This window comes from Monodon monoceros, unplaced genomic scaffold, assembly GCF_005190385.1.
Source record: "Monodon monoceros isolate NGI ecotype Baffin Bay Population unplaced genomic scaffold, NGI_Narwhal_1 Super_Scaffold_12, whole genome shotgun sequence".
NCBI classification, from domain to species: domain Eukaryota; kingdom Metazoa; phylum Chordata; class Mammalia; order Artiodactyla; family Monodontidae; genus Monodon; species Monodon monoceros.
In genome coordinates, this window is record NW_021703768.1 from 64740743 (window position 1) to 64768606 (window position 27864).

The following is a 27864-nucleotide window of genomic DNA, read 5'->3' on the forward strand; positions in this document are numbered from 1 at the left end:
GAGAGGCAGGACGTGGGAGACTCCCGGCTCCAAGGTCAGTGAGGCTGTGAAACTCGGCTTTATTCCTCCAAAGTGGGGTTACTGCTAGAGCCAGGGTGGGGCCTTGTGAGCAGTGGACCCAGGGCTGTAGGCCGGAACCTGGGCACTGCTCCTGTGTGAAGACTTCATGGTAACTCTCTAAAGAAGCCGGCAGAGCGTCTGTCCTTGGCTGAGCCATCCTGCACCCAGGCGCAGGTGGCCATTCTGTGGAACAGCTGCGCTCGAGGTGCTGGAACCGTGTCAGCACCCTGCTTGCGGTGCCTGTTTTTCATAGTGAATCAGGACTTTTTCTTGATGGAAAAAAAAAAAAAAAATCTAAATGCCACCGAATTGGGAACTTTAGCCTTCAACTTCCTTTCCCTTGTAATTTGTAGAAACTAGTTCATTAGTTTTGAGAATGGTTTCCCTCAGCAGCATCAAAAGAGGTGCAAATCAGTGACTTGGGGTAAGCTAACTTAAAAATGAACATCCTGGAGCCCTGGAAAGGAGCTAATTACTGATTGGGCCAGTAGCTAGACCTGATTTAAATTGGTTAATGTTATTGCTAGAGATTGATTTTTTTTTTTTGCGGTACGCAGCCCTCTCACTGTTGTGGCCTCTCCCGTTGCGGAGCACAGGCTCCGGACGCGCAGGCTCAGCGGCCATGGCTCACGGGCCTAGCCGCTCCGCGGCATGCGGGATCTTCCCGGACTGGGGCACGAACCCACTTCCCCTGCATCGGCAGGCGGACTCTCAACCACTGCGCCACCAGGGAAGCCCCTAGAGATTGATTTTTTTTTCCTTTTATTAGCATTTTGAGATTGATTTTTGAAATCACTAACCCATTAATAATGAGCCAAGGAACTGTTTTCCCCCCACTGGAGGTAAAGATGCTGTAGAATTGACCTACATGTGTTCCATCTCTGGCAAAGGACTGTTCTTTGCTTGCTTGCTTGGGTTACTGTCAGCCCTGTTCCTGTCCCTTGAGTGGGTGACATCTCTGCCTTCGAATACTCTGCTGGGTGTGGAGAGTGACATTCACCAGAACAAGGCAAAACCCTTCGGCCCTCCTCCGCGCTGCCCTTTAGACCTTCCCTTGAGCATTGCCCTGTCTCTGACCCACACAGGATCAGGTGAAATCACCAGAGGTGGCAGTTAATGGCCTCATGACGAGGCTACGCTAGTTCACCTGGTGGGCTGTTTCCAGAAGTGCCACTTTTCCTATCTGCAGCAATCATGCTTCCTCTGTTTCTGAGCTAGTGTCCTTGGTCTGTTCTCTCTGTGCTCATGGAGAAGAACATGACCACCACCAGAACTTGGCAAAGGGGCTTCTTGAGCCTCCCAAGCAGGCTCTTACAGGATATCTGGGCGTTATTAGGCTGTGTGAGCACTCCACTTCCTCTTCTGCTTTTGTAGGCACCTTTTCCAAAACCCCAGCCTTTAGAGCTAACCCTTCTGTGGGTTAAGGCACTGTTCCAGCAAAGGGCACGAGCGTCACATGCACCCATGTCACCCACTCAAGGGACAGGAACAGGGCTGACAGTAAGCCAAGCAAGCAAGCAAAGAATAGTCCTTTGCCAGAGATGGAACACATGTAGGTCAATTCTATAGCATTTTTACCTCCAGTGGGGGGAAAACAGTTCCTTGGCTCATTATTAATGGGTAAGTGATTTCAAAAATCAATCTCTAGCAATAACATTAACCAGTTTAAATCAGGTCTAGCTACTGGGCCAATCAGTAATTAGCTCTGCCAGCATCATGACCAAATCTTAGCCTTAGACAGTGGGCCAGAGACCAGGTCAGTTTTCCTAAAGGGGTGGATGAGGCAAGTACAGGAAATGTGGGGTGAGGGTGAGATAAGGAATGGAGAGTCCTGGGTGTTCAGAGGCAAGAGGAGGATTGCTTCTGAGACACACTTTTCCCCTGGCTAGAGGCACTGGGTCTCCATCTCTGCCACAGCTTAGAGAAGGAGCCATTTGTCTTCCCAGAGGGAATCACGTGGGACCCTGCGTCAGCATTCTGGGAGTTCCTGCCCCTGAGCCAGGAATCCCACAGGGAGCCTGTCTGAAGGTGACTGCTGGAGGTCACACCCATTCCTGCCTGGGAAGCCACAAGGGCTCCTTTCCTTGGGCAGGGAAGGAGGGTCCCACTCCTTAACAGCATTTCAAAGGACTAGATGGTTCCTAGCTTCCTACTTTCTTGAAAACAACTTATCCTTGAGAGGCAAACCCGGTGATGGTTGTATGTCTTCATCACCAGGAGGCCTAGGAAAGACCTCTGTTTTACAGGGAAGGACCATAAAGCCCTCTGCTTATGACTTTCTACTTGTTGAATGGAACAGAAATGCCCAAGGGTGCCTCTTAGGGTACCAGTATAGCCGGTGGTGGTGAAGTAACTTGAACTCTTTGCTCCCTTAGAACTGGGAAGGAAAGCCATTCTCTGCTGGCCATGAATGGCAGCATAAGAATTTGTTCAGAGTGTTCTGTGGAGCTGGTCCAACCCCAAGGACATCTTCTGTTTTGGGGTGACGCTCTCTGGAGGGAAAGCTGACACGTGGTCCTCCCCCGGTCTTCCTTTGCCCTCCAAGGAGCTCAAACACATGGACGCCATTTACAGCTGGACCAAAAATAACTCTGAGTCAGCAGAAGGGTACCTATGGCATCTCCATCCAGGATACTCAGGACGACCAGGAGGCTCAGAATTGAGGCCATGACAGAACCTAAGGCCTCCACATCTTAGGATGTCACAGAACCAGACAAAACCCTTAAACCAGGACCCAGACTCCCAGTATGCCTGCCTGAGACAGAGATATAGAGCTCTTGGGCACAGTGACAAAGGGGCTTAATGTGGTGGTTCTTGTTTTTTAGTGGAGAGGGCAAGTGTAGGAATACCACAACACTATTGCTTTTGGCTGTGATCTTGCACCCCGTATTGAAATCTCCCTGGCTTGGAGCCCAGCAGCTCTGCCAGATTTTAGCCCTATTGCTGTAAACAGTGCTTTTCAAATCAAGAGTCATGAGGTATTCCAAGTTAGGGAAGCTGAGGCAGACAGCTTCTATGGGGTGAGGGCTAGAGACTACCTCCCTCCTCACCCCTGCAAGCCCTACTTCTGGAGGAGAGAGGAGAGAGGAGGGGAGGAGAGAGAAGAAAAGTCCATGCCCCGTCTCCTCAAGAGAAAGGCAGGCTGGCGCAGCAGCCCCTGCACGGCTGGCAGGCGCTTTGTTCACCTGGCGTCAGAGTGGAGAGGGTGAAGGAGCACCTGGGATCTGGGCACTTCAGCAGAAGCCTGAGGACAGGAAAGAGAGCAGGCTTATAACATCTGGGACTCTGGGGGAGTCACATGCCCCGAGGTGATGATCCTGTGTCTAGAAGCTGCTGTGGTAAGTGCATGTCTGCGGTCTTGGGAGCCTGAGTGGAGGGATCTGTGTCACTCCCAGGTCCTAAACCACAAAGGTGGTTTCTCTCCAATTGCTGGTCTGTGCAGGGCTACCTGTGAGGTGCTGTGGTCTGCAAGGAGCCTGCATCCAGGGCCAAAGACAAGCCTAGGTTCAAATGCCAGCTTTATCAAGGTGCTGACCCCAAGACCTGGGGCAGGTCCCTTAACCTCTCTCTGTTTTCCCCATCTACAAAATAATGCCTACTTGGAAGGATTGTTTCAAAGACTGAAAACAGTGTTTGTAAGGACCTCTTGCAGGATGCATGGCTCATGCTAGGAGTTTAGTAAATGATAGTTAAAAAGAAAAAAAGACAGTAAGGTTTGACTGGGCATGTAGGGATGGAAAGGACATTCCAGGTGGAAGGAAAGGCCGGGTAAAAGGTCAGAGTCTGGAAGAACTTGGGAGCCCAACTGAGTAAATCCATTTTGCGAACCCTGATGCTGGTTTTCAGAGGATGAGCAGTGGATCGGAAAGTATATGATGGGCTCCTTCTGGAATCAAGTCTTGTCCTCAGATTACAAAATAGAACAATTAGATGAAACACTTTAAATGCTAAAAATGTAAACTAAAATCAACATTCAGAGAAGGGGCAGACTAGTCTGGGATGACCAGGGGTGGCTGTGGGGAGAGAGTGATAGCTGTCCCATAGGCTTAGGGTCACTAGGGGGAAGGGACTCACATTTATTCAGTGCGTACTGTGGCCTGTCACTTAGTCCTCACAACAGCTCAGGGAGAGGTCTCATCAAACCCATTATAGAGAGGGAGTTGCTGAGGCTCAGGTAGGCAATTCATGGGCTTCCCAGACCTAGCAGGGCTTGGGAATTGCCTGTGCAGTTTATACAACATACCTGTGACGGTCCCATTCTTGCCACTCATTCAAAAGATGGAGCCTGGAAATCTGGATTTTTAGCACACTTCACAGTTGATTTTTTTAGCTTTTAATTTATTTATTTTTGATCATAAAGGCAACCCATGTTGATTTTTACAAGTGATGCAATACAGAATTCTATTAAGAGAAAATTAATAATCTGCCTACTCCAAGTCTGTTGCTCTGAAGTAATGCTTTTTGCAGTTTGAAGAATCACCTTTAGTACTTTTCTTGATGTTCTTACAAATATATGCAAATACATATATACATATATCATTGTTACAAAATTGGAACCACTCATATTCATTACTCTGCAAGTTTTTTTCCCTTTTAACCTAAGACTATGGCAAGACATGCATCCAGATAAAGTGGAGGCAGTTTTAACTGATTCTTTAATAGCTGTCGAATATTCCATTGTCTGAATGTGTCACATTTAATACAACCCTTCTCCCTCTGATAGACAGGTTTCTTCTAGGGTTTTTTTGCCACTACACATAGTGCTTCACTAAATATCCTTGTGCCTCTCTCCTTGTATACTGGCAGCTCTATTTCTTTTTTATTTTTTTTTTTTAGAAATTTAGCCTTTTTTTAAAAAAATTAAATTTATTTATTTTATTTTTGGCTGCATTGGGTCTTCATTGCTGCGTGCTGGCTTTCACCATTCGAGGCGAGTAGGAGCTACTCTTCGTTGCAGTGCACGGGCTTCTCATTGTGGTGGTTTCTCTTGTTGCAGAGCACAGGCTCTGAGGGCGCGGGCTTCAGTAGTTGTGGCTCACAGGCTCAGTAGTTGTGGCGCACGGGCTTAGTTGCTCCGTGGCATGTGGGATCTTCCCAGACCAGGGCTCGAACCTGTGTCCCCTGCATTGGCAGGCAGATTCTTAACCACTTCCCCACCAGGAAAGCCCTGGCAGCTCTATTTCTGCAGAACAGATTTCCAAAGTGTGATGCTGGGCCAGTGGGTATGCACATTTTTATGTTAATTGATGTTTCCTGGTTCACTTTCCAAAATGGTTGCAGTAGCTCACAGAGCAGTCCAGGTGATTCTGATCACAGCCAGGGAGAGAGGAGAGGGCCACGCAGAGCTGCTCCCCCCTCACCTCCTGCCCCTAACTCTCCCAGCACTACTCAGCAGGAGCCTTTTAGGACCAAAAGAAGACCCCACCTTGCCCTCTAGCTTGGGCCTTTATTTACCTGTCTCCCCAAGAGCAGAATTCCTGACTTGGAGCAGCTAGGTGTAACTTGTCCTGCAGAAAGGCTCTTAGAAGACATCAGGGCTGAAGGAAGGGAGGGTGCCTGGGAGCAAGCTGCAGGCACAGCAGGGCTGTGGGCTGGAGAAGAGAACCAGGGCTGGCCTATCAGGGATACACATCCCTGCAGGACCAGGCACCCCTGCTTGGCTGAGTACCCCACTCTGGACTAGGGGGCACCTGCGTCCTCAGGAGAGAGGGGGGCTGAGGGAAAAGGCCCTGTCTTGGCTGAGCAGACCCAGAGAGGCACTAGGAAATGGCCTGGCCCAGGAAGTGGCCTGATTAAGGTGCAAGACAAAGGGTCTCAGGCAGAAGCATCCCAAGGAAGAAGCCTGCTGTGGATCCAGGCAGGCTCTGCAATTGCCCCACACCCAGGAGGTGCGGGCTTCCTGAGTCTCTGGGGGATGCTCTCAATGTGTTCAGTAGGTAACCCTCCATCTGTCAGAAGGAGCGAGGGAGCCCTCAGCCCCCCTGCCCTTGAACGAAGCCGAGTTCCCTGCTGCTGAGGTGAAGGGAGAATGTTCTCAAACACGCTGTGGGCAGCCTGTAGAGGTGACCTCTCAAAAGGAGTGCACAATGATAGTAACAGATGTGTGCAGATGTTCAGTCCTTCATAAGTGCCAGGCCCCGTTCGGATTTGCCCCTAGTAGCTGCAGGTGTTCTGGAATCTAGAATCAGCCAACGTTGTCCCCACATCATGGGTTTTCTCTGGACCTTTGGGGACAGGCAGCCACTACACATCCTAGGCAGATTCAGTCCCAGTGTAATTCAACTCAAATTTCAGGGGAATTATCTGCTATAGAATCTCCTCAGAGCCAAATCTGGATGAGTGACAGTGGTCCAGGACGCTTTGTCCTCATCCAGAAGATACTGGACCTAGGCATAAAACAGGGGGTACAGTTAGCCTTTCTTCCTCTCTTCCTTTCTGCAGCATTCCAAAGTAGATTAAGTGTGGTGTGGACTGAGGGCAATGGCCATTCTCCCACCTGGAGGATGGCTGGAAGGCAGCCGGCCATAGAGAGGCGATGCACCAGGCCTCTATAGTCATCTGTTTATGCATATGGGTGTGCGGTGTCTAGTCATTGTTTCTGCTCTGATCTTTTGCAGTTTGTGTCCGGGTACTAGTCCCGGGGCAGGTGGAAGCAAGTAATACCTCAGTCTGATTAAGACCAGGCAAGCTCCCTCAAACAGTATAGCTGAGTGAGCTGGGCCAACTCCAGGCCCTCCCAGGGACTCCCATGGGGCTCTGGTTCCCCTCGAAGAACACTTACCCTTTGCCTGGTAGTTGCCCAGGTCGGGTGCTGGTTAAGAGCATGGACTAGGAAAAGAGACCACTGGTCTTGAATCCCAGTATTGCCACTCACAAACCGTGTGCTTTTGGACAAGTTATTTTACCTTTCTTTACCTCCATTTGCTCATCTGTAAAATGGGGCTAATAAGAGTATCAACCTCATGGGTCTGTTGTGAGGATTTAATGAGGTAATAACCATAAAGCTAACAGAACCATGTGCCCAGCATAAAGTAAATGCTACACGAGAATTTTCCCCTCAGACTGTGAGCTCTGTAAAAGCTGCCACATAGTAGGCACTTAAATATTTATCAGACAAATAAGTAAAAAGATACCTATCCTCACCATCTTATCATCCTGTCTTGCCTCTCCCTCCATCATTGCCCACTGTGACCCCTCTCCCCCAGAGCACATCAGTGTCATTCACGGTGACCGTGACCCACACTGCCTGATGACCTCTGGAAGTCTGTGGTCACTGGTGTTCCTGGAAGGTGGAGGAAGCCCCAAGGGCACACCCTCTGGTTCCTCTGCCCCTCAGAGCTGCCCAGAACGAGGCCTGTGTGCTGGTTGGCTGTTTGGCCCCGCAGTTATCCTCTCTCTCGAGCCCTCTCTGGAAACCCTGATTGAGAGAAACGATCCAGTATCCCTGAGAGAGCATAAAGAACCAGAGGTAGCTAGAAATGTCTGGCAACTCCATCCAAACATACTGTAATGTTGTTTGTTATTAAACCGGATAAATAAAAACAGGATCTTCATTTAAATAAGAAACTACTACTGAAACTCAATACATGTGATTTCTCTTTAGCTGTGTGACCTTTGGCTGTCAGTTAACCTTTCTGTTTTTGAGGTCCCTCATCTTTGACATGGGGCAAGATATCTGCTTCTTGGGGTTGTTGTAGAGAAAGTACTTGGCACTTGAAAGTACTAATTTTCCCCCCTTATTAAGATATGAAAAGGATTTTTAATAATTCCACTTATTCTACAGTGAAATGGGTTGCTCTAGGAAGTGGTGAGATCCCCAGCACTGTTGCTATTTAAGGAGGGCTGAAAGGAAAGGATTCCTGCATTCGGGCTGAGCTAAATGACCTCTAAAGTCCTTTCCCACCCCAGTGTCTCTATGGCTGTTCGTTCACTCACTCATCCAGCATTTTCTGAGAACTTACCACATGCAGGCCAGTGGGCTTGAGAACCAAGAAAAACTATGACCCAGTCCTGTGGTCTTTGGGTCTTTTCTCTTACATGTGCCAAGTGCCAGGTCAGCTCTGAGTGATGTCCATCCTTGACCTGAGCCCTGCTGAGCTCCCGACACCGTCCTCCCCAGTGTGTGGGAGAGGGAGATAACAAAATGAATGCTCCCTTCCCTTTTCTTAGAGCATTTCCTTTAGAAAACTTGTAAATTCTGTCTCTGCCCCTTTGAGATATATTTAAATGTTTTTCAAAGCTAAGTAAGCTTCCAGCCAGCTTAACAACCCAGGACTGTCTTTCTCCAAGGCCTGGGAGCCATCTCTTTGAAATGTAAACACCAGGAAGATAGCACCCCAATCTCCCAGGCTCGGTGGTAAAGACCTGCTGTCAGAGAGATGGGAACAGCTCATTTTCCCTTTGGATAAAGGCAGTTAACTAACACAAATGGCCACCCCAATGATCAGGTGAATTTAGAGTGAATTCTGTGTGACAAATGGTGCTGTCATGTCCTCTTACTTGAGTTACCTGAAGAACAGGCGTAGGTGGGTCCTATCTGCACGGCTCTTTAAGAGGGTGAGATTTTGTTCTGTCTTTCCAGTCTCTTTAGCTGATGTGCATCACAGTCTGGTTTCGTGCTTAGTCAATAATAAAGCTGTTTTCTTTCTCTCCTCTGTCTTTTGGAGAGAAATTTCTGGGTGTCGGGAGACTTAAATTTCCCCAACACCTAGCACTTTCTCTTCATCTGACCCCTCCTTCCCCACCTACTGCTCAGTCTGAGAAGGATCCCTGGAGGAAGGAAGGGCATGCAGTGATGCTTCGTCTGTTATCTGTGGGGTAGCATCCGCTGGATCACCCCTGGAAACCGCCGAGGATGGGCTCAGTGGGCTCCCAGCGGGGCAGCCAGCCTGTCATGGCTGAGAGGTCAGGAGCCTGTGCTGGGCTACCCTGGCTCAGGGGCAGCTCACAGAGACCAGGAGCCTGAGCAGGGAAATGCTGAAAACCTGCATACCAGCCTCACTCAGTTGCTTTTATGATAGGATTTCAAAATCAGTAGCTGAAAGGGACGTGTTTAGTGTTATGTAAGTAGATTTTTTTCTCAAGTTTTGATCCAGGAAGCTAGCTCACAAAATTGATTCTATATTGGCTTGGATACCAGGCCTGGGGCTTCATAGCAGATTAAAAGTGAGAAGTACTTGGGAGTAATGGAGCCAGGTTAGTAAGGTGCCCTGGAGAATAGCCCAGGGAAAAGGACCCATTCCCTTAGACCTACATGCATTTAAAAGGAGATACATAGGAAGCTGGTATGATATCCTCCTTCTGGAAATCAGGCAGAGCACTGCTCACAAATAATTATGTAAAGCCTGGGAGGAAGTGTTTACTGAGCAGCTACTATGTGCAAGGATCTGTGGCAGATGAGCTCCTGTCCTTGAAGATTTTACCCATCAGCTGGGAAGATAATCCGAACATAGCGGGGAGTTCCCTAACATGACAGGAGATACAGGACAATTGAGTTCACCAACAAATGTCAAAAAAACTATGCAGCTCAAGTGCAAGTGAGTGAGCAGCCCATGAATGCTTTGGGAACTCAGAGAGAAAGCCACCACCTGAGGCTAGAAGGGCACAGGGAGATTTTGTGGGGACAAGGCACCAGGCTGTGGTCCAGTCAGACAGGGAAAAATGGACGCAGAGTCCTAGTTGAGGGGCAGTAAGAAGCAATACTTTTACTAAAACAGTAACAATAATTTTACTAGAACCAATTAGTGTGGTTTATTGCATTAGCACAAAAGTACGGACAGAAAACTGATACCTTAAAAAGTAATATCTATATTAGAATATATATATATGTATATTTTCAAATTGAGATTGTATAGGCTCTAGAGCTGTCAATCCGAATGTCGGGCCAGCCCACTGGGTCCTAGGTGTTCTGGGCCCCCATGACAGTCCCTGAATGTATGTGCACATGTGCTTGTGTGAGCCTTCACAAAATTCTGAATATGAGCTTCTTTAGTTGACATTTGCCTCTTTTCCCCCAAATAGATCAGGATTCCTGTCCCAGGGAACACTGGCTGCTGGTCTCACAAGGCTGAGGGAAGCTGGCTTCTCAACTTCTCTGTTGCCCATGTTCCTCTCCCCCCAGCCCTCTGCTCCCCCATCTGCTCAGCTCTCTGATTGGCCCCGTTTTCTGGCCTCACATCGCCCACTCAGTTGACACCTGCTCTCCCACATAGATCTGGCAAAGAGAAGAGCAAACGCCAAAGCCTTGACGTGGCGCCCACAGTGAGACTGTCTGGATGCTGAAGCTTTTGTCCCTGGAGAAACACCACAGCTGTTCCAGCCCCTCATCTCCTCTCTCCAGTGATCTCTTGACAAAACAGTTCAGTGTGTTATGCTAATACTAGGGGCATGGAGGGAATGAAAAAATTTAAAAAGCTTGTAAGGGAGCTTCAGATCTCTTATGCTCCAAAGTTTTGTTCCAGTGGTTTCACACAATATACTGATTTATAGAACTACCACGTGTGGAAACTAGGCAAAGCCAAATACTGACCCCTTCGGTGGACACAGATTACCTCTTACATACCTCTTTCCAACTCCACTTGTTTATGCCACATGTTACCATCTGTGCAAATAACAGATCAAGTCTCTCCTGAGCAGGAATTTTAGCTGTAGATGGTGCTTATGTAAGATTGGGGCCTCCTGGGTAACAGAGGAATCTGTAAGACAAAACAATGTCCTGCCTGTGCAGCTTTTCAAAGACTAACTTTTAACATGCAAGAGAGAGTTAGTTTAGTCATGAGGAAAAGTGATTTCATTGCAAGCCTGGCTTTGGGTCTTTGGGGAGCATGGCTCAGCCGTTGCCAAGTTACTACCCTGTTCAATGAGACCCTTGTTTCAGTCTCATACCCAAGTTTATCGATTGGGACCTCAGTAGAGAAATTCTATGTCTCATTGTATCTTGGAGAGAGAAAAACATAGAGTCAAAGGAACAGGAATTCTTCACCAAAGCTTTGAGTCTGTGTCAATTCTCTACAAGGAATCAAAGCAGGGGTACTCTGAATTTCAGCTCTAGGATTGTTCGTCTTGCTGCCACCAAAGCCTCCACGGGATTATTACCATGAATCATGCATCACTGCCCAGACACCAGCATGATGTTAGAACTCTTGGATGTTAATATTATTTCCATGAAACTAAAATATGGATATGATGACATTTCAAACATTAATATTCTGAGTCAGACACCTACCCACAGATCACCCTTACAAAGAGGAAGACCTTTAAAGACCACCAGTGGTCAGTGGGCTGCACATAGACACACCCCCTCCTCTTCCTCCTGACTCTACCTCTTTGGATTTATCTTCTCAAACATGCTGATGTGAACGCCTGTCAGTGCTACAGCCAATTAAAGAAAGAAAAATAAAAGTCAAGCTATTTGAGCCAAACTCAGAAACCAACACACTTCTAATTAACTTAGGGCTGGCTTAAATTTTGACCCATATATAGTATGGAAAGAATCCAGGCAACACTTCCTTTACTTTGGTGAGTTCTGTGGTAAAACTCATAGAAGACAGTATTGCCTCTCTGCTTGAAAAGCAGATTGGAGGGTCTGGAAGCAAATAAGACAGGTCTGAAAGATGTAAGTTAGTGTCACCTGCTGTGTACGAGAGCCAGGAAGCCTGGGTGCTGTTCGTTGAGGAACACTAACCTACTCTTGGAAGGAGATGGACCACAGCCCAAAGTCTAGTAGGGAGCAAAGAAGTGCATGTGATGAGATGAATGTTGGGCCATTACACATCCCTAGAACGACTTTGAGAAATGGCCCATTTATCTTGCCTGCTGATTACTAAAGTAATTCCTGTTGTCTTTACGATTGAGGGAATTGTTTTTAGAAATGACACCGAGGAAAGGCTGTCTGATAATCTGATTTCCTGGACTAACGTAGAAAAATAACTTCCTAATTTTTTTTCAAGGACTTTGATGCTTTTAGTTGAGATGTTCGAATTTCTCCCTAGCTCAAAAAATGTTAAGTAAAGACTTCCAGGTGGGGATCCTGGAAGCACAAAGTTGATGAACCCATCCCAGTTCCCAAAATGCAATCAAGGAAGAAAGTGGACCTCAGAAGGCTACTCTTAGAATTGTGCGTAAGGCCATGTCGACCTCACCTTATTAGAGGAGTTTATCGTCTGCTGGATAGCCCAGGTTTTCATACCACAACCATACTCTCAACAGGCTCATTGCAGTCATCCAACCCACCTGTGCTTGGAGAATCTTGTAGCAGAGCCTTGGTAATCTTCTAAATACAAGGGGAAAAAATTCCACCCTTCCTTTATGTGGGCATCACAGAGACCAATATAATGAGAGAGTACTAAGAGTTACCTGCTCTATTGTTCTCCACTCAACAACCCACGATAAATAGCTCCCCAGTGGGTGATAGTGTGGATTAATTGTCCATTCTGATTTCTGGGCAGTAGCAGACACAGCAGGGTATCTGATTTTCATCCCTGGTGATATTATATAAATATTTATCTTTTTAAAATATATTTATTTATTTATTTTTGGTTGCATTGGGTCTTTGCTGCTGCACGCGGGCTTTCTCTAGTTGCGGCGAATGGGGGCTACTCTTTGTTGCGGTGCACGAGCTTCTCATTGCAGTGGCTTCTCTTGTTGCGGAGCATGGGCTCTAGGTGCACCGGCTTCAGTAGTTGTGACTCGCAGGCTCTAGAGCACAGGCTCAGTAGTTGTGGTGCATGGGCTTAGTTGCTCCACAGCATGTGGGATCGAACCCATGTCCCCTGCATTGGCAGGTGGATTATTAACCACTGCACCACCAGGGAAGTCCCATAAATAGTTATCTTGATTTATACATGTTCTGAGTTTTGAAAGATAGTTTGACTGTGTCCCCAAGTCTGGTTGATAATTATTGCCTTAGCCCCGTAAGGACACCATATCTCTGGCTTCCATTATTCATTGTTGAAAAACCAGCTGATGTTTTTTCTTTATAGATGAACTGTCTTTTCTTGCTGACTGCTTTTGATATCTTTGTTACTGATATTCTGCAGTTGACTGTTATTTATGTATGTGTGGATTATTTTAATTTTGCTTGACTTATGTCATGCCTCTTGAATCATGGATTTTTGTCTTTCATCAGCTGTGGAAAATTATCAGCCATTTCCCTTGAAATATGGCTTCTCTGTTTTCTCTATTCTGCCTTCTGAGGCTTCCATTAGATGTGTATTTGATCTTGTCATCCTATCCTTTATACCTCTTTTATCTCATATTTTCCATTTTCTTATTTACCTGTGCAACATTCTGGATAATTTCTTAAGATATATCTTCCAATTCATTTATTCTGTCTTCAGCTGTATTATATCCATGGTTCATTCCAGTTCTCTTTCAAATCAGGTTTATTATTCTTAATAGTCTCTTGTTGCTTGCTCGTCATTGTGATTCCATCACTTATTTCTTTAAACATTCCGCATAGAGCTAATCTATATTCTTGTCTGACAATTCCAGTATCTTCAGTCATTGGAGGTCTGAATCTGTGGCCATTTCTTCTGCTGACTCCCATTCATGGTGCCTCCTTGTGTGCTTGGTGATCTTTGACCAAGAGCCTATTGCTTGATCTTACTCTGTAGGGAAGCAGGGCCTAAACTGATTATACCTTCCTCAAGAGCAGATTTGAGTGCATTTCTGCTGGAGGTCTCCTGACCCTGGACCACTTTAGCCCCTTTCAAGGGTCCTAGCTCAACTGGGTAGTCTTAGACTCAATTCCCCACCTCCCTGCTGGTATCCAGACCTTAGTATTCAAATGGACATCCACTCTCAAGATAACCCAAACCTGAGCTCCAACACCAACTCATTTGGGGTGAGCAAAGTAGGAGAATGGTCCTTAGAGACTTTGCAACTGCCAGTAATGATTAGTCAAATCCATTCCACCTGCCTTCACCAATCAAGGTTGTCTTAAGACTAGCATCTCCACCAAGCAGCTCCTAGCCTAAACAATAAGATGTTTGCCTGAGTTATTTTCCAGGAACGTGGACTCAGCTCTGTCTAGTTTAAGCGGAGCTGGTTATAACTAGATAGGACCAGCAACCGTCCAATTGGGCATACATGGGTGTCAGTGACCTTTTGACATAGGAGGGCTGAAAACTCTACCCTCAGAACCTGCAGAGGTGTGTAGCTTTATTACACCTGTGCAAAACAACAATTACCAAACCTTTTCCCAATCATCTTTCCCCACACTCCCAGACCACCCTGCTTCTTTGTTATCCCATAAATACCCCAAGCCCATTGCTTTCAGGGAAGTGGTTGTGAGATTTGTTCTCCCATCTTCTCCCTTGGCTGCCTTGTGAATAAACCCTCTCTTTGCTGCAGACCTTAGTGTTTCAGCATTTTGGCTTGCTGTGTGTTGGGCAAAATGAAGCTCGTTTGGAAACAACTTCCTCTATGCCTTACAAGCCCAGCAATGCATTCTATTCAGGGTCTAGTTGTGTAGCGGCAGAGTCCAAAAGAGCACCTGGGCTGTCAAGCAGCCAGATGTAGAAATCCTCTGGGTTTTTCCCGCTATATCATATTAGTGGAGAAAATGGCAAGGACTGCAAGCAGTTTGACATTCTCAGTGTCTAAAAACTACCCAGGTAGGGGCTCCCCTGGTGGCACAGTGGTTGAGAGTCTGCCTGCTAGTGCAGGGGACACGGGTTCGAGCCCTAGTCTGGGAGGATCCCACATGCCGCGGAGCAACTAAGCCCGTGAGCCACAACTGCTGAGCCTTGCGTCTGGAGCCTGTGCTCGCTCCACAACAAGAGAGGCTGCGATAGTGAGAGGCCCACGCACCGTGATGAAGAGCGGCCCCCACTTGCCACAACTAGAGAAAGCCCTCGCACAGAAACGAAGACCCAGCACAGCCAAAATAAATTTTAAAAATAATAATAATAATAAAAAAAAAACTACCCAGGTTTTCCTAAGCAGTATGAAGGGTACTGGGGAGAAAGGAAGAAAGAAAAACAAAACAACGAAACAGGCTAAGTCGCCTGCAGTTTTTCTCTTGCCTGTTGTTCTCTGTACCGTGGTTCAGGGCCATCCTGTGAGGCTAATTCTCAGCTTCTCTGGAGTTCCCTGGTGGTTCAGAGGTTAAGAATAGGCACTTTCACTGCGGGGGCCCGGGTTCAATCCCTGGTCGGGGAACTAAGATCCTGCAAGCTGTACGATGTGGCCAAAAATTTTTTTTAAGTAAAAAATAATCTTTAGCTTCTCTGCTTTCCAGACACTCATCCAAGAGGAAGGATGGCCAGTACCTTCTCGAAGTTGCTAACTGGCCGCAATGCCTCTCTGTTATTTGCTACCTTGGGCACCAGTGCCCTGACTACTGGGTACCTGCTGAAACGGCAGAACGTGTGTGCTGAGGCCCGGGAGCAACACAGGCTATTCCCTCCAAGGTAAGTCCTCCTGGCTTTAAAACGACACCAAAATGCCAGCCAGAAATATGCTTTCCTCTGCTGAAACTGTCGGCAGAGGCCCCTCTTTTTGCCTCTGAGGGTGACTAAATCAAATTGACTCATTAAGCACAGTGACCTGTGGCAAATCCAGGGATGTGTAGTGTCATCATTCCTGCCCAGAGCTTGAGCTCTAGTGGAATAGTAATAACAGTCGGAGCTAACCTTTGTTGAATATGTGTAGGCGTGTTGAGCACTTTACGCAGAGTATTTTATTCCTCTTAGCGTCCCTTTGTGATGAAACGGAGGCTTAGGAAAATTAAGTCGTGCCCAAGTTCACACAGCTGGTGCAGCCAAATGTGAACCCAGGGACCTTGATTCCAGACTCATGCCTCACTCATGCTGTACTGCCTTCTGGAAAACGTGATGCGACAGCACTGATTTTAAGTATCAGCTTCTTTGCTTTTTATTTTATTTGTTTTCCGGCCACACTGTGCAGCATGTGGGATCCTAGTTCCCCTACCAGGGCTCAAACCCATGCCCCCTGCAGTGGAAGCGCAGAGTCTTAACCATTGGACCACCAGGGAAGTCCCTAAGTATTAGCTTTAAAGGACCTTGCAGAAGGGAAGCAGAGAAGTGGCATGAAGATGGACTGTTTTCTCCACCCTGGGGACCTTGTCATGGCTGAGACGTCCCACACTGGATAGAGCTGGAGTGGATGCTGACTTTAAGGGATTCCATATAGGCAGCTGTGCATGAAAGAGACAAGGAAGACCTGAGGTGTTTCTCAGAAACATTTACTGGCTTTCATGAGAATTAGGAACTCTGAGGGAATTACTGGCACCTACCATATACCTCAGGAATTCCTTATGTGAGATTACCTGTGTTTGAGCCTGTGGTGGTCTTGAATCCTCTATTCTTCAATCAGTACATATCCCAGGGTAAGATGGCACCCCCCCATTTGATTTCTTTCTATGTATTATTTCAACAAATATTTACTGAGTGCCTGTTTCTATAGGCAGGCACTGTTCTCAACAAAGCATATAGTCAGAGTTTGCATCATAGACAGAGGACAGATAAATCAATGAATTTCTGTGTAGCTCTACCCACAGGGTTGTTAGCCTCTATCACAGACCTAAGGGACCAAAATGTAGCTGTTGTAATTTACCCAAACTTCTGGGTGTAAAAAAAAAAAAGTCTACATACGATTTCAATTTCTTTTCTAATCGTTTCACCCTATTTCCTCTTTACGTAAACGTAAGCCACAGTCTGTGGGCTCCTGCAGCCAGCATAATGGACTCCTTAGGCAGGGCCAGGTCCATCCCTCTGGCAGTTCAGGGAACTAGTCTTTAAAATCTGGCTTACTTAACTCATGACCGAGCCAGTTTTCCTCTGCCCACTGGCTGAAGAGAGCCTGGTGGAAGGATGGCTGGCCAGAAACAAAGCTCTTGCATAGGCCCCTTGCCCCAGGGGCTGCTCACTGAATGCCCCTCTCCTCCTCATGCAGCGCAAACTACCCTGATCTGCGCAAACACAACAACTGCATGGCCGAGTGCCTCACGCCGGCCATCTACGCCAAGCTCCTCAACAAGGTGACGCCCAATGGCTACACCCTGGACCAGTGTATCCAGACTGGAGTGGATAACCCCGGCCACCCCTTCATAAAGACCGTGGGCATGGTGGCTGGTGACGAGGAGTCCTATGAGGTAAAACTCTTGGCTGCCGGTTCTGTAGTGTGTGTGTGTGAGGCGTGCTTTGGGTTCTCTCTGTGGGACCAACTTGCTGTTTTCTCGGGAAGGGCGCCCATAAAGGGAAGCCAGCTTCAACAGAACAGCTGTAGTGCTCTCTGGAACAGTGAGGTCTACAGCTTCCCAGGGACAGGGTTTCCTCTGCTGCTGCTGTAGTATCCCTCCCCACCGAGGAATGAGTTGCATGAACCAGCTCTCAGAACTTGTCAAGGGGATGAATTAGTACAGAAAAAATAAAATCTTTTAATGTTTTTATTGTTTGTGTATTCACCGATAAGGCATTAGGAGATGTGTTTGTGGCTGAACTTCATTGAGGCTGGAGGATGGTTCCGTGTGTGTTTAGTTTGGGAATTACTGATCACACAGCCCCCTGTAGTCTTACTGAGTTCACTGAGCCTCTTGGAGAAATCCCGTGATCTCTGCATCCCCATCCTGGGTCAGAAGCACAGGATGGTTTGCTGATCCAGAGCTCAGCCGCCAGAGCAGCTTCTAAATTACAGTAAAAAACCTCCAGCCCATCTCCCTCAGGTGTGCCCCCTTTGCACCTTCTGTTGCAGGGAGCTGAAGGTGATTCCCTGGGAAGGCAGCCATCAAGAGGAGGGAGAGGACCACCTTGAATAGACTAGACTAGCAGCTCACTCAGGGACAGCAGTGCCCACCTCTGGGCTCCCAGAGTCCCAGACTAGAGCTGGCTCCCAGGACCCACTCCCCACAGCTCCTAAAGGTGGCACGGTGATCTGTTTGACTTCTCTGAACCTTATTTTACCTAAAGGATGTTCCTGCAGTTTTTGGTTTTTTAAAAAGATTTCACTTGAGATAGTTTGTGCTGGGGAAGGTCCTCACAGGGTAACAGGTCCCTGCTTTGCCTTAATTGCTGCTGTGCACTTTTCTTTCTATGCAGCTGGTTTTCCACAAATTTATTATATTGCTTAAACTCTAGAACCCGACCATCCCTTTTGACCACAAAACTGCTTAGCTTCTGAGCTGGCAGCTTCTTTTAGCCCACAAAAGCAAGAGCTTCTGGAGAAAACCCTCAAATTCTTAAACACAGGATTTTCTTGATCCATCTGATGGCAGTGAACTTGGCAGAATCGCTAGGGAGGAGGTTACTATGACAGAGTTCTGTAGCCCTGCCCTCTCCCAAGGGGCAAGGTGCCTCAAAGAGATTTCCTCTGGTATATGCGACCTACAAGTACTACTACTATAATTATTATTGTTATTATTAACCATCAATCCGGTCTCACACCTATTTCCTGCATGGTTGCACTGAGAATTTCAGAGAAGGAGGGCATCATCAACTTTGGTCCTTAAGATAAATAGGAACAAATGATGAACCAATTCAAGTATTGATAGATGAACCAATTCAAGAGGAAACAGGAGCGTCGTCCCTCCTGCAGGTGTTTGCCGACCTTTTTGACCCTGTCATCAAGCTGAGGCACAATGGCTATGACCCCAGGGTGATGAAGCACCCCACGGATCTGGACGAATCCAAGGTAGGCTCCAGCCACCTCTGTACCTTCCCATGAAGCCAGCACTCCAGAGTCCAAGGTGAGAACTGGAGAGAAGGGCCCCTGCGTCAGATGCCCCTGAAAGCTCTGTGATGGACCTCCCACACCATGCTCCCTAGAGGGCCACTGAGACAGTCAGGAAGGTCCCAAAGTCTGTTTTTCTTACCTCCTACCACCAGCGTACTGGTGGTCACTGAAGACTTTAGCCTTTGCCAGAACAATTCCTTTTTTCACCCCAAACGTAGCCAGGGTAAAGGACTGCAGACAGCGCTGTGTAAAGTAGCTCCTCCCTTGACTTCCCTCCAAGACCCCTCCCTGCCCCCAGAGTTGCCCGATGTGTCCAGCATGCACACGCGCTCAGTGCCCGGGGGTCCCCTGGTCAGCGGGTTGGAGGCCACCGTGGCCGTGGCGCTGCGGTAACCCCGCGCTCTGCTCCGCAGATCACACATGGGCAGTTGGACGAGCGCTACGTGCTGTCATCTCGGGTGCGCACGGGCCGCAGCATCCGCGGGCTGAGCCTGCCGCCCGCCTGCACCCGGGCCGAGCGGAGGGAGGTGGAGAACGTGACCGTCATGGCCCTGAAGGGCCTCAAGGGGGACCTGGCCGGCCGCTACTACCAGCTGTCCGAGATGACGGAGCAGGACCAGCAGCGGCTCATCGATGTGAGTGACCCCGAACCACGTGGGCTGCCCGGGGCGGGGCTGTGCCGAGAGAGCCCTGACCCGCGCGGGGCGGTCTCCCGTGGAGCTCAGGCCCCTGCTCTGGTTGGGAGCTTGCTGGGGCTTCAGGCTGGTCAGTCTAAGGAAGGAAAAGCAGGCCTTAAAAGCTTAGGTCAAAAGTTGAGATGGTCTATGGCTAAAGTCTGCCGAGGAAACAATGGGATGGTGGGTTGCCATTGGTGTGTGGGAGTGAGTGGAGGATCCCCGGGCTTGTTGATAAATAGGAACAATTGGGTGTGGAAAATCCCGTCTGTGCCTGGAGGATGGTCTCCATTACCACACTCAAAGTCCGGGAAGCTAGGAGCTTCTGGAAAGGGAATTATCCAGGTGGAAGGCCTGCCCTGACTCACATTGGAGCTGGCCTCTGGGGTTCCTGATGCCTCCACAGGGTCTCCATGGCTTCCCTCTAACACGAGGGTAGACAAAACTCAAGTCCCTTCCTTTTTTCCCTGTAGCAAAGTTGAAACAGAATGGCATTTTCAAAGGTAACTTTAAACTCCAAGGAAAAGCAGAAACAAATTTCTGTCATTTCAGAAGATGTGATGCCACAAAATATGCCCCATTTCCAAACCAGGTGGGCAACTGTGTGGTCTAGAGGCCTCAGTCTCCTGGCCCCCTCCTCTTGTTCTGGTACAGAACAAGCCCTCCTCTGCCTCAAGTAGCCACTTCTGGTTGCCAGGTTAAAGGGCGTGCTGTTTCCTGGGCAATGATAGTCCGTAAGCCTGGCCTGGCTCAGGTCTCCGACCCCTTCCGCTTAGAGATTGTAGATCTTCCCGTGTCCTCTCTATTTCTGACTTCAGTGTAATATGTGATGTCCATATTCATATTCCTACTGTGTACACACAGTATTTTGATCTGATTTTGGTCTGCACAGTAGCATATTGTAGTTAGAGGCATACTTGGGAGTCTTACAGGTCTAGGTTTGCATCTAGGCTCTGCCACTTTCTAGCTGTGATAGGTTTCCTCTCTCTCAATCTGTTTCCTTTTCCTACCAAACAGAATGATTACATTTACCTCAGAGTGTTGCTGTGAGGATTAAAGGAAATAAAAGTACATAGCATAGAGCCTGGCACATAGTGAACGTTACATGAATGGTGACTGTTTTTATTTACAGATCATTATTTTACATCTCTAATATTTTTTAATGGAAGGAATGATAATAATAAACCAACAATGCTTGTAACATGGAGAATGCAGCTGTATAGAACACTTTTCAGGATAGCACCCCTCACTCACTGCCCACTCTGCCATTGCATGGGGTTGGCGCTGGGGGGGTACACACACTCCATAGTGATTAAGGATCTCCATCTGGGCTAAGCCAGAGGTTTTCAACCTTAGCTGTACACTGGAATCACCTGAAAATAACTGATGTCCAGGCTGCACCCAATAACAAGTCAGAATTCTGAGAGATGGGAACTGGGCATTAGAATATTTTAAGCTCTCAGTTATTATAGTGGGCAGCCAATGCTGAGAAGCACTGCCTGAGAGACCGCAGCCATTATTAGTGAGTTGAAAGTTGATCACCTGACGTTTGCCATTGTGTCTGATCTCATCAATTTCTTCTTTTTGCTTTGTCCCTTTGGGCCTGCAGGACCACTTTCTATTTGATAAGCCAGTATCCCCTTTACTAACTTGTGCTGGGATGGCCCGTGACTGGCCAGATGCCAGGGGAATCTGGTACGGACATAGCATTTTCACATTTGCATTGTGTGCAGACGTTCTCCTTCAGATCGCTGCTTGTCCTAACCTGAAGTTGCTGTGACCTGCGCTTGACAGCATGCCCAGCTTGAGCTAAATGGAGAAGATAGAGTACTTAGAAATTGGGGGTGGGTGTCTGTGTGTGTGTGTAACATATAAGTATAATGATGTTTCCAAATGTGCGGGAATGTTAGCTGTTTTGCATGAATTGTGCATGAGAAAAAAGACTTTCTTTTTAAGAAAAACTTAGCTTCATATTATTTGACCTCCCAGAGAATCTGTTTCATGACATTAAAACAAAAGAGCAGAAAATGAAAAGTAAATATTGAGGATTTAAGCAAAACTCTACAAGGAAGAGTGGCTATTGAGTGTACACATATTTTGTCTTGGCCAAGAGTCCTCAGGCCACTTTGATTCCTAAACCTTGGTAAGTTATTATGACACTATCCGAAGGAGCCCAGATCAAAGTGTTTGGGAGCAGCTGCTCAGTGGGGGTGGATAGGCGGGATCTATACAGCAAACATATGTGAAATCTTCAGCACCCCAAACGTGTTGAGCTGCAGGTAAAATCTTTTTTTAAGTGCCACAAGATTTTGGTTGAATCTATTAGGAAGCAAAACACTCTTGTTGGCGTCAAAGCGAAATGTTATCATGGCTGAATTATTGTCATCCTAGTCTGAGGAATGAGGGAGATTATGTTCTTGTTGGGTGAAAACATGACATCTTTGAGGGTTGGAGTTGGTCTTACTCTTCATTCTGTCAAGGTAACATTATTTTGCAGTACTTGTTCAGGCACAGTTAAGAGATTAGGACCATCTAAGGAAATGAGGAAGGTGAAATGAAGCAATCAAGCTACAGAGGTAATGGGAATTTTCATGTGTTGAAACAAATGTAATTAACACTCAACACTGTATTTCTCTCTTCATTAGGCATAATAATGACAAGACATTTCTCATCTGGATTAATGAGGAAGACCACACCAGGGTAATCTCTATGGAGAAAGGAGGCAATATGAAAAGAGTATTTGAGCGATTCTGTCGTGGACTAAAAGAGGTAAGATGTCATCAGAGAATTCTGAATAGTCACTAAAATAAAATCTCTTTGTTTTTCATTCTTGAAAAAAGATATTATGGTGACTTCCAAGATGGGGCTAATCTTTCCTAGGGATCATGGCACTCTTTTGGGGTGGGACTTCCAGGGCAGTGCTTCAAAAAATAGATGACTTTTTTTTGTTGTTATTAGCAAGTTCCTATGCTTCCCTTCCCAATGCAGGATGGTTTAGAGAAGCCTGTGGATCATTAGTTATTTTCTGATTTCTTTAACAGAGATTTTGGCTGTTCTAAGCATAGAGACAGTATAGGATGCACCTATGTTCATATGTGACCTGACCACAGCCATACTTGATGAGAATTCCTATATTCTCCTACTATGCTCATGTGGAAAAGCATAACAACTGACATTTATTGAGTGTTTAGTATGTGCTAGGTACTGTGTTCAGTGCTTTACATGGTTCATCTAATTTAATTGGACCATTTTAATATCGTGATAGAAGAAGTTTAATTTTCTATTAAAGAAGTACTGCAGAATGAAAGAACGAAATTTTGCCATTTGCAGCAACATGGATGGACTTGGAGGGCATTATGCTAAGAGAAATATCTGACAGAGAAAGACAAAAATACTGTATGATCTCACTTATATATGGAATCTAAAAAAATACAACAAACTAGTGAATCAAACAAAAAAGAAGCAGCCCCACAGCTATAGAGAACTAGTGGTTACCACTGGGAAGACGGAAGTGGGGAGGGGCAGTATAGTGGTGGGGGAAAAAGGGTTATTACGGGATTATATGAAATCATGTGAGTGAAACTTTTGAAAATTGTAAAGAACTATAGAATTTAAAGAATCTTTCATTCAATAAAAATAAATTTTAAAAAAACTGCAGATAGCTTTCCTTTTTCCTTTTTCCTACTACTATAGAAGTAGTACTATAAATTGACCTAAGTTTTATTCACGGCAAACATGCAGTACACACGTCTTTCCCTGGTGTTTGGGATGTGCTGAGTGAATGGATATCTGAGAACTTCGTCATTTGTTCCCTGTCTTAGGTAGAACGCCTAATCCAAGAACGAGGCTGGGAGTTCATGTGGAACGAGCGCCTGGGATACATTCTGACCTGCCCTTCGAACCTCGGCACAGGATTACGGGCTGGTGTCCACGTTAGAATCCCAAAGCTCAGCAAGGTAATGTCATGCAGCCAGTGGCCCTGTTGGGTTCCACCAGGATCAGCTCACCTGGGACTGCTTTGTGGAGGGAAAAACGTCATAGCCCAATTCCTTAACCCTTAGTTTCTGCACTAATGAAAGAAAATGACAAGAAAAGGTTGTTTGTCTCAAAAACACTTGTGTCCGTAGGATAAGAGTTTTAACAGGCTGTAAAAAATGGAAGTGGCTTCAAGAACAAGAACTTTATTCTTTTTTTTAAGATTTTTTTTTATGTGGACCATTTTTAAAGGCTTTATTGAATTTGTTACAATATTGCTTCTGTTTTATGATTTTTGGGTTTTGGGCCCCGAGGCATGTGGGATCCTAGCTCTCCGACCAGGGATAAAACCCACACCCCCTGCGTTGGAAGGCAAAGTCTTAACCACTGGACCACCAGGGAAGTCCCAAGAACAAGAACTTTAAATTCTCCTTCATATAACAAGTCAGGATAGTTAGGCTGGCTGCTCCACTCTGCTCTCTCTCTCCCAATACAGAGGTTCTCAGACTCAGGCCTGCAGCAAAATCACCTGGAGGCTTGTGACAACACCTGCAGCACTTGGATTTCTCACAGGTTTCCCGGCGATGCTGATGCTGCCGGTCAGGGAACTGCACTTGGAGGGTCACTGCCTTAGAGCGTTGTCCCCTTAGCGTGGTCACAGTCAGGCCTCACGCTCTAGCCTGTGGGAAGGCGAGAGAGCGTGTGGGAGTGTCCATGTAAAGATTTAAGGTCTAGGCCTGGCAGTGGCATCCTTCACTTCTGCTTGTTCCATTAGCAAGAACCTAGCCAGTGGTTACTTCCTCAGCTCTCCTGTGGAAGAAAGGAAAAAGGATTCTGGTGGGCAACTAAGAGTTCTGCCACAGCACACCAAGTGAATCAAATACTTTAAAACAATTTTAGAAAATGTGCTTTCGGCCCAAAAAAAGTATGGTAATATTTGTTATTCAAAATTCCAATGCTAAGAAAATTATGTTTTTTAATTTTTATCGGAGTGTAGTTGTTTTACAATAAGAAAATTATTTACTATGATTTAATGTCATGATTTTAATTATAGCAGTAACAAGTGTTATATAGATGAATAATAAACTCACCAAAGCTGGCATCCAGATGCCAATATAGCAGTATAGAAGTTAATGACAGCTCTGCTACCTTCTACCTGTGTGTACTTTTAGGCAAGTTAATTCCTCTGAGCCTTATTTTTCTCATCTGTGAAATGGAGGTAAAAGCAATACCTTCTTCATGGGATTGTTGTAAGTTCCAGCACAGGGCCCTGGTACATAGTAAATATATGCTTAATAAATATTAACTGTTATTACTTCTCATTATATGTCTTTTCTAAGTGCGCCAAGGATGACAAATCAAGTTTGATTCTTAGGACACTAAGTATTATCCTTTGTCCCAGGATCCGCGATTTTCTAAGATACTGGAGAACCTGAGACTCCAGAAGCGTGGCACAGGTGGTGTGGACACGGAAGCAGTGGCGGATGTGTATGACATTTCCAACATAGATCGAATTGGCCGATCAGAGGTAACATCTCTCTAACTTTCCGAACGTGAACTACCAAAATCAGCCTGGAGGAAAAGAAGCAAACTCAACAGCCTTTCCTTATTCACAAAATTCGAGACCTCCTCTTTGCCCATTGAGTCCTGAGTCATGTTAGCATTTCATTCTGTAGTACTTGTCCTCCACGCATAAAGGTAAGCACGATGTAAGCTGGGAATGTATAAGCAAGTGAAGGAATTCACAGTGGGACGGTTGTCACCCGCCTGCCCCCAGACCTGTTCCAGCAATCCTGAGCAGCGGGAGTCCTGTTATGCGAAAGGACAACAGTCTCTCATCACTGAGTCAGAGAACACTGTGCTCTCTCTGAGGGGGATGAAATAGTGGATTTTCTCTTGATTCCGAATTTCCTTTGGTGAAGGTCACATACTATCATCTTCACGTTGACGTTTTTAGATACTTGATAGTTTGTAAAATTTTATGTTTAGGGCTGAAGATGGCAAATAAGGTATGCATGAGGTATGTGTGAGATTGTGCTCATCAAATAATCCTTAGGATTCTGTGAATACACAGGATAAATGGGATTCATAAACCATAGGTAGACCTGGAGTGATGCATGAGAAAAAGCACAAGGAGCGCATTTAATGAACATGGAAGCAGAATCCTAAGCAAACCCTGACCTCAGTAAGTCATCCCAGCTTATCTGGATGTGGTCCCATTGAACGTATTGTGCCCATCATTAATTTAAAAGCCGCTTATAAAACTCTTAATAACTCAGTGGCTGGTTATTAAATCTGTGGATTATTGGTGCTCTTTCTTCTTCCCTGCCATCTCTTGCATATTTCATTGCCAGTTGGTACTCCTACCAGTAAACTAAGGAAAGGAAAGGAGAAAACACTCAAAACAATTAAATCAGCTTGCGTGCTACCAGCTCTGGTAAAGTATTGATACTTGAGGAAGAAGCAGATATAAATATTACACCTTCTGAAATTTGCTGAATATGGTGTAGTGAATAAAGAAAATCTGGGTCCTAGCCCTGTTGGTTTCTAATATTAACTAGATTTTTAATACTGGAAAGCAAAGTACTCATCATTTTTAGAAAACTGTAAGTCAATAAGTGATCATCTGTAGGAGCTAGAAAAATTCCCAAAAGTGTTAAAAAAAAAAAAAAAACCACTTGTTCAACCTAACAACCCTGAGATAACCATTGTGAACATTATTCTAAATTGCCTTCCATTCTTACAATTATTCAAAAAACGTTTTTTACAGAATTTAGTATTACAACATATTTGATATAACACAGCTTTTCCCAGTGTATTATAACATGAGCATTTTCCTATAATTTTATAATTCTTCAAAGAATATAAAATTCTTATTTTATAAATAAGATATATATAAATATTTTATAAATAGAATATAAATATTTAAATAAAAGAAATATAAATATTTTATAAATAAAATTCTTATAAAAGAATCTTTATAATTCTTCAAAACATATTGTTTAATGACAGCATAGTAAAGGTGGTCCATCATCTACTTAATATCTCCCTGATTATTTGAGATTTTGTTTGACTATCTCTGTACATAACTGTATGACCATCTCTATACATAACTCTAATCACAACTCTGATTAGTTAGTTAGGATATATTTCTAGGAAAGGGATTCCTGGGTTAAGGATGAGGGTCCCTTACTTATAACCAAGTTTCCTACCAGAAGATTTATACCAAGAGAGTTCCACAGGCAGTGAATGAGAGACCCATCACCACACCCTCATCAACACTGAGATAGGTCAGTTGGCTAAGTAGAAAATCAGTGTTTCTTTTATTAGTAATGACTAGCTTTCTGGCCCAACCCTTTCATAGGGCTTCAGTTTCCTTATGCATGAAAAGAAGTGGGGAGTGTACTAGACACTGTCATGCCTAAGGTATGTTCAGCTGTAACACTTAACCATCTCTTCCATTATTGCTGTGCATTCTTGAGTTTTATCATGTATTTTAGTGCTGTCTAGAATTAACTAATAATTCCTTCCTGTCTTAGTTTGGGTCCCTTTAGGAGCAGTGCAAATAATTTATTTGGGAGGTGATTCCCAGGGAAAAATTCATAGGTAGATGTCCTCTAGTTTAAGAAAAACCAATATTTGTAAACAAAAGTTCTAACATATATTTTTTTAAAGCAGGAATTTTAAAAAGTATATCTTAGTATAATTCACAGTTTCCTTTAAGTAGCACACTTGCCTGGTACAATACAAGCATTATTTAATTGCCAAACATTTGGGTTTAAACAATTTTCAGAAAGCCGTTCATTGTGTAAATGATAATATCTCAACTATAGCATGTTTAGTACTCAGATAGCTTAGTGGAAGGTCAGAATTCAGATCAGGGTCAGAGAACATCACAAGGGTGGCACTGTGTAGTTTTACTTTTAGACAAACTGTTATAACAGAGATTGATGGGGGAAGAAGTGTCTGAGATGCAAACTAATGGTTTTCATATTTTTAAAAAGTCCTTACACACAAAGTAGTAACTCCATCTTAACTGCAGAAAGATTGAGAGAAACCCCGTAACATCTCCGCTCCCCGTCCCTGGCGATAAACATCAGACACCTCTACTACCATAAAACGTTAGGGAAATAAAGAGAAGAAATTGTTAAAGTCCATGTAACAGGGCAAGTTTTCATTTGTCCCAGTATTGTTCCTACGGATCAAAGCCTTGCATGTGTCTTCTATGCAAATTAATCTTTCATCTTTTTCACTGTCAAAGGTGGAGCTTGTTCAGATAGTCATCGATGGAGTCAATTACCTGGTGGATTGTGAAAAGAAGTTGGAGAAAGGCCAAGATATTAAGGTGCCACCTCCTCTACCTCAGTTTACCAAGAAGTGAACTTCCCCTCCCCTAATTTATAAATAATCTGTCTGCTGGTATGACAGACATAAAGAAATTTCTACTCTGAGAGTTTTTGTA

At 45.5% G+C, this 27864-nt stretch overlaps 1 protein-coding gene across 1 annotated transcript; it reads left to right on the forward strand.

Moving 5' to 3' along the window:
- CKMT2 (creatine kinase, mitochondrial 2) lies at window positions 1-27864 on the forward strand. The gene is made up of 10 exons (XM_029219102.1): window positions 1-34; window positions 15302-15473; window positions 16978-17176; window positions 18616-18711; window positions 19167-19388; window positions 21037-21122; window positions 22073-22196; window positions 23249-23383; window positions 24805-24930; window positions 27664-27864. The coding sequence occupies exons 2-10, from the start codon at window positions 15322-15324 to the stop codon at window positions 27781-27783; spliced, it is 1260 nt and encodes a 419-aa protein (XP_029074935.1). The 5' UTR covers window positions 1-34; window positions 15302-15321; the 3' UTR covers window positions 27784-27864.